The sequence below is a fragment of the Brachionichthys hirsutus genome, chromosome 17 (genome assembly GCF_040956055.1).
Source record: "Brachionichthys hirsutus isolate HB-005 chromosome 17, CSIRO-AGI_Bhir_v1, whole genome shotgun sequence".
Classification (NCBI taxonomy): Eukaryota; Metazoa; Chordata; class Actinopteri; order Lophiiformes; family Brachionichthyidae; genus Brachionichthys; species Brachionichthys hirsutus.
The window spans coordinates 50,929-58,064 of record NC_090913.1 but is presented as its reverse complement, the minus strand read 5'-3'; the positions used below and the strand labels follow the sequence as shown (position 1 = coordinate 58,064).

The window sequence follows — 7,136 nt, the reverse complement described above, 5'->3', positions numbered from 1 at the left end:
ATGCATCACCGTCTGAGAAGGATTTAGCAGCTCAACGTTTCCGCTCTCAGTCTTAGTTTAACCATAGAATAGAGAACATAAAAAGGCTTTCGATAAACTTCTCAATGCAAACTCAAAACAAGATTTGTATTGAATGTGTGGCTGGAACATACCTCTGTCTCCTGGAAATGAACAGCGGCTAAGGAGGGGGCGACACTGCAGCAGTACCGGGATCAGGTCGGCTACCGGAACCACTGCAGCACTACCGGGATCAGGTCGGCTACCGGAACCACTGCAGCACTACCGGGATCAGGTCGGCTACCGGAACCACTGCAGCAGTACCGGGATCAGGTCGGCTACCGGAACCACTGCAGCAGTACCGGGATCAGGTCGGCTACCGGAACCACTGCAGCAGTACCGGGATCAGGTCGGCTACCGGAACCACTGCAGCAGTACCGGGATCAGGTCGGCTACCGGAACCACTGCAGCAGTACCGGGATCAGGTCGGCTACCGGAAGCACTGCAGCACTACCGGGATCAGGTCGGCTACCGGAACCACTGCAGCAGTACCGGGATCAGGTCGGCTACCGGAAGCACTGCAGCAGTACCGGGATCAGGTCGGCTACCGGAACCACTGCAGCAGTACCGGGATCAGGTCGGCTACCGGAACCACTGCAGCAGTACCGGGATCAGGTCGGCTACCGGAACCACTGCAGCAGTACCGGGATCAGTTTGTGATTCTGGACATATTCGTCTCCAGGAGAGCTCAAAGGCAACTTGTTTTTGACTGGAGAACGGATAAAGTATCACAGTGATAAAGTTGTTCTCGACATAAATAGAATATGACATGACACTGGAAATTATCGTAACGTAACATAAAGCTGTGTAAGTAATTAAAATGGTACGTACAGTCAACTATTCACAGAGCACTTACCTCTGCTGAGGCATGGCAGTGCGCACTGCAGCATCAGACTGGATTCCCTCTGGGTTGTTTAGGTTTAGAAATGGCTCCAGATCTACTGTGAACTTCAGCGGGTCCTTCTGCTGGAAAAGGCCCCGCCTCCAACAAGTTGTCATGGTAATAAACTCACCGTCATCAGGAAAGAAAGCAGGAGACATTCATCCATCCTTTTACCCTGCTCAAGTGTATTTTGTTACAGGCTGACCGCACAACACATGTTTCAGAGGCCTGTAGAGTACAAAGATTCACTCGAAGATGCAACGGCCCGAACAAAAACCCAGTCAGTGAAGCAACAAGCGGCGAGCGTGACGACGGGCAGAGCAGAGCAGAGTCCACTGTGGACACTGGTGCTTTCTGAACCTGTGACATCACTGCCGGCGTCCAGTGACACCTGCAGTCCCAATCTCTAATACGGCTGATCAATATATTCACAGCTCAAATTACTCACTTGAAGTGATGAAGTCACTGAATTGTCACTGGGCATCCCTCAGGTTGCATTTAAATGTATTTCACCTCATTATTTTGCTTCAGCGTCACCACCCTCAAAAATGACACAGATTAACCTAGCTAGCATCTTACATAGTATCATAGCTAGCATCTTAGCTAGAAGGACATGACAAGCTACGACAGTCGGAGCTCGTGAACCTAAAGGAGCATTTAGTATTTAGCGGCCAATCGGTCACCTGAAGACTTTCTAAGGCTAGTTAGGAAACTGTTCTGCTAAATAGACACCATCATCCATCCGTCCATCCATCCATCATCCATCCATCCATCTTCCTCCTCTTATGCGGGGCCGGGTCGTGGAGGCAACGGTCTTAGCCGGGACTCTCCGATTCCCTCTCCCCAGTCTCGTCCTACAGCTCTTCCAGAGGGATCCCGAGGCGTTCTCAGGTTAGCTGAGACACCGTCTCTCCAGCGTGTCCTAGGTCTTCCCCGAGGCCTCCTCCCAGTAGACATGCCCAGAACACCCCCCCAGGGAGGAGTCCAGGGCATCAGAAGTAGAGCCCCAGCCACCTCAGCTGGCTCCTCTGGATGTGGAGGAGCAGCTGCTTTACCCCGAGCTCCTCCCCCTGTCTCTAGGGTGCGTCCAGCCCCCTGCGGAGGAAACCCATTTGGACCGGCACCATCATAACTTTTGAGAGAAGTCCTTTGTTAATCTGACATTTCTTTGCAGCTTGTTCTATAGGCAGTTAGAAAATGAACTGACATTAGGTTGGTCCTGCTAATAGCCTTCGCAGGTTATCCAGGTGTAGCTCATTAATAAAACACAATGATTAGCATGTGCATGTTGGATCAAGCTGCAGCCCAAATTGTCTGCAAGGAATGCATGATGGGCTCCTCTCTCAACACATGTTATTAACAGCTGTTGGTGTCCCTGCACGTCTTCACCAACACTGACAAATGCTTTACCGAAACTCTCTTCAGAACCATTAGAACCGTCTGACTGAATTAGTATGCAGAGGCAGCGTGCTAGCGGTCTGGCAGATGAACACATGACGCTTTCTTATAGGTGGTTTTGAATAGTAACTTTCATATTTAATGGTATGTGATGAATAGTGTCTAAGCCCACACTCCCAAACGCTGTATAGGTGGGAGATAGAAACGGCTTTGTGCTGTCAGTAGAGAAGGATGGACAGTTCTTAAATCGTTTTCTGTAGTAAATATTTAGGCTGCAATGCAGTTTTAAAGCTTGTTTAATTTAAGTATCATAATTGAATTGTGTATTTAATCTGTTATTGGTGTTCATTAAATAAAAAATATAATCTGTTCCAATCCATCCATCCATCCGTCTATCCATCCATCCATCTGTCTGTGGAACAATGGAGTGATGTTCAGTAAACGAGAACTTATATTCGCAGAACACTGAATGGAGAAAGGATGTGTGTTTGACAATAATTAGAAACTGTGAAGAAAACACACTGATAGTGAAATTAATAAAATAATAATATAAACTCTTTAAAAATACTTTTTCTGCAGGACAATCTGGTAAATACTTCGAAGGTTAATTTGATAAACGATTGCATTTTTTAACAATGACATTGAGAACAAAACTTTTAAAATAGTCAGTTTCTTGGAAAATCAAAAAATTCAATTTAAAAATTCAAATTCAAATTAATTCATGACAGATTCAACTTAAGGTTAGAGCTATCCAACACTAGAAAAAACAACTCGTTCATACTCGGACCTGATGCAGAACTGGTGGAAATCCAATGAGCTTTGAAAACAGCTCCTTTCATTCAGGTTCATCCGTCCATACTAAACCTCCAGTTAGGTGTCATCTTGAAGAACAGATATATCGATTTGCTAGCCAATTATCATAATTATATAAAAGAATACATTCGATTTTGGTCTACCAAATCCCCTGAGTTTTGGAATGCTTTTCAAAGGACTTTTCCTTATTAATAGCTATCTAAAAAGAAAGAAAAATGCATATACGTAGATATGATTTTCTATACAAGTTCTCATTATTCTGTCTTTTTCATCCAATGCATGTTTTATTTATTTCTGTTATTCTACCAAATGAACTAGTGTTACTTTTTCAGTCTCTTTGATCAAATGAACAAAGGACATACAATCGATAATAACTGATTTCAAGAGATGAAACGTCAGCACTCCAACAACCACCGGTATCCTGCCGGTAAAGGTATCTCATCAAATTTACAATTTAACGAGTTCATCACGAGCCTTTGAAAGCGTCACCACGGAACCGGAAGCGGGATTATACGAAACAGGAAGTACGTCAGAGTCATCGCTTCCAAAATGGCTGTTTTCTTGTTAGCGCTGTGGCGTCTGTAGTTTCCCTCTCTTTGACATAAATAATAGTTTAAAATAACTGTTGAATTTGCAGGTTTTTTTTTACCGGGTGACAAAGACGAGTTTTCAAAATGGGCGGCGGCGACTTGGTAGGTTTGGATATGGACGCGTAGACATGTACCCTGATGTTTACTCAGCACGGACTAGCGGAGTTAGTTCGGTTCACTCGGTCGGTTTATTATTCGTTTTTACAGACACTGGTTGAAGGTTCACGTCACACGTAACATTAGCTGCACCTACAGGCTAGCGTAGCTATCTGCTAATAGGAGCTGATCTATTGTCGAGCTTTAGCTGCTTGGGTCTGGATGACTTGGAACATTCCTCGACTAAAATGTGGAAATGTGGCACGTACCAGGTACTTGTCGGCCGTATTTCAATTAAAAAATCAAATGTTTTATTCCTTGTGCTTTGCTAGAACTTGAAGAAGAGCTGGCATCCCCAGACTATGAAAAACATTGAGCGTGTTTGGAAAGCTGAGCAGAAGCATGAAGCTGAACGCAAGAAGATTGAGGAGCTGCAGAAAGAACTGAAAGACGAACGAAACCGTGAAGAAATGACGAGATATGCAGAGGAGACTGGTGCCATCAAGTCCGTTCTCATTTATTTTGAATGTTGTTTGTTGTTTTAAGATGAAAGTAGCGTCTGATATATATTTTCATCCAGAAAGAGGGATGATCGCCTGGACTGGATGTACCAGGGTCCTGCTGGTCAGGTATCCAGAGATGAATATCTTCTTGGACGTTCCATTGACAAGCAGATCACAGAGCAATACGAGGAGCCAGAAAGCGGCCCCTCGGCTGAGACTGGCCTCCTGCCCGGCTCCATCTTTAACCCCACCGCTCCTGCCTCAGCCCTTGACCTGACTGCCAAGATCAGGGAAGACCCTCTGTTTGAAATCAGGTTGGGGAGTGTCTTCTGAAACGTTTCCACCAATCTCCTCAAGGATGATGTTTATCTAATGTTAGCAACATAACTCAAAAAGTCAGACAGATCTTGATGACATTTTCAGGAAATGTTGGGAATGTTACCAGATGATCAGATTTATGTGACGATCCAGAAGAGATCATTCTGGAAAATTGGATCCTCAATATCTCAATTGATTATTAGAATTTGACCCATAGGGTGTGGATCTCTATCTCGCCACCGAATTTCATCTGGATCAGATCTGGATTTCGGGTACTTTCTATCTAATAAATATATTCATCATTCATCATCAGAGATTATTCTTGTTTCGGCCTGCTGTGCATTTAATATTAGAGATAATCAATAGAGATTTGTAACAAGCATCGTCTGATATCTGAGTCGATTCCACATCGGAGTATCAACGGATTTGTTACCTTCCCCAAGGAGGTTCTGTTTGTTTGTCTGTTAGCAGTTACTGAAGAACTGCTGGATGGATCTGGATCAAATCTGAAGATGGTCCTGGTCTAACTTGGATCCATTAAATTCTGGGAGTGATCCGGATTCCCGTCTGGATACAAAAACAGCTGAATTTCCCAATTACTTATAATGGAGGCTTTAAAAAAAATTATATCTTGTAAAATCTGCATTAAAATGACTCGTAAAGGGGTCCGATCTGAACAATCATGAAACGTGTCTTCTGGTTCTCATCCAGAATGGATCCCCTCCCCAGCTAGGAGGGCAACGAGCTGCTTGGAGGAGGTCTGTGCTCTGAGTGATTTATTTATTTTTTCCAAAGGAAATGTGAGGAAGCAAGTAAGAGAGAAGTCCTGACCAATCCGGTGAAGATGAGGAAAATTAAAGACATGGTAAGGTTTGAAGTGTTTGCAATGGATCCATTTTGACAGTTTCTCGATTTTTGTCCTTTCCTATTTTTTTAAACACAATTGTCGTTATTTTAGAGGGGTGGTCCAATCCTTGGGTTTTGAACAGTTTTCCTAACACTAAATTAAAAAGAGACCATTTAACTAAAAATAAAAATGGGAAATTGAACGTTGTAATGAATCCACCCTGAAGATTTCAGAAGCTGTTGTTTTCATGTTGTCCCGTTGAAAGAGTCTAAATGCAGGTGTTCCACCTAAAGAAGAGAGCAATGCTTCGGGGATGTTAAGCCTGGAAGAAGTTTGCAGTCTCTGAATGCCTGTTTTACGTCTCACAGCTTCGCCAGAATCTCAAGAAAGACAAGAAAAAGAAGAGGAAGAGGGATAAGAAGGAGAAAAAAGACAAAGACAGACCAAAGGGGAAGAAGCATAAGAGGAAGCATTCTAGCTCAGATGAAGATGTGAAAACCCACAGGTATTTCAGCAGTAAGGCTGATGAAATGATGAATGATTCTAAAGTATTGGCTGATTACCATTATCATCCTTTTAGGTCAAGTTCAAGATGTGACTCCCCAGCAGACACCAGGCCTCAGTCCAGTCACCTTCCAGGCTATGGCCTACAGGTACCTGCTCAGAATCAGACTTTATGCTCCAGGTCCGTTAACCAGCTTCTCAGACTGTCTTCTCTCAGTTCCCTCCTGGCAGAATTCACCGGTCCTCCGCTTCCTGCAGCTCCTCAGGGCGCCGGGACTGCAACAACAGGGATAATCGCTCCTCTGCCAGCCCCCCCAGAGAGCGTCACCATAGACAGAGGAACCCAGTGTCCAAGTAGGAGCTCAGAGCTACAGAAAGTGCGGCCGCTGCACCGAGGATCGATGTTCCCGAATGCACGCGTCTCTTCCGTGTGACGTAGGAAGCTGTCGGCAGCCGAGCTGGAGCGAAAGAGACGGGAGATGATGGACCAGGCCAAGCAGAGGGAGGAGGACAGGGAGAATAATGTGAAGCGATACAAGAGGCAAGATGAGCAGGAACAGCAGAGGGAGCAAACGGCTCCCCGGGATCGTCACGCCGGCTTCATCCAGTGAGTCTGCAGACGGGGAGGGTGGGCTGCACACAGCACCTCCTTAAACGGCTTCCCTTTCCCTCTGCAGCAGCATGAAGCTGGAGAGCGCTGCCAGCTCCTCCCTGGAGGACCGAGTGAGGAGGAACATCCACTCCATTCAGAGGACCTCAGCTTCCCTGGACAACTTCCTGAAGCGATGAAGATCATTGTACGGATTGGCGTTAAGTGTTTTCCAACTCCTCCATCTGACGCCAATGTGTTGAGGTGGGGGGGTCTGGAGGGAGTCGGGACAGACAGGAAACCATGGGGCTGCTCGACTTATTTTATGAAGCAGTTTCTGGAGTGTTTAGATTTCAGAAGTCTGATCAGTGTTCAGCGCCCCGCTAAACGTCAAGTGATGTCAGCTTTATACTTCAAATAGTTTTTGTTTGGTTGCAAACAAAAACTATTGTTTTTAGCAGAATTGTTTCGTGATGTAGGTTTCCTTGTTTCCACCTGTGAATAGCAGCAGGAATAAAAACATGCTGGTGTTCCCTGA

At 45.2% G+C, this 7,136-nt stretch overlaps 1 protein-coding gene across 1 annotated transcript; it reads left to right on the top strand.

Annotated features, from left to right (window-relative positions):
- The first annotated feature begins 3,705 nt into the window (after positions 1-3,705).
- On the top strand, positions 3,706-7,136 carry cwc25 (CWC25 spliceosome associated protein homolog). The gene is made up of 9 exons (XM_068751210.1): positions 3,706-3,843; positions 4,170-4,342; positions 4,418-4,654; positions 5,454-5,523; positions 5,874-6,010; positions 6,086-6,158; positions 6,227-6,363; positions 6,449-6,616; positions 6,687-7,136. The coding sequence occupies exons 1-9, from the start codon at positions 3,826-3,828 to the stop codon at positions 6,796-6,798; spliced, it is 1,125 nt and encodes a 374-aa protein (XP_068607311.1). The 5' UTR covers positions 3,706-3,825; the 3' UTR covers positions 6,799-7,136.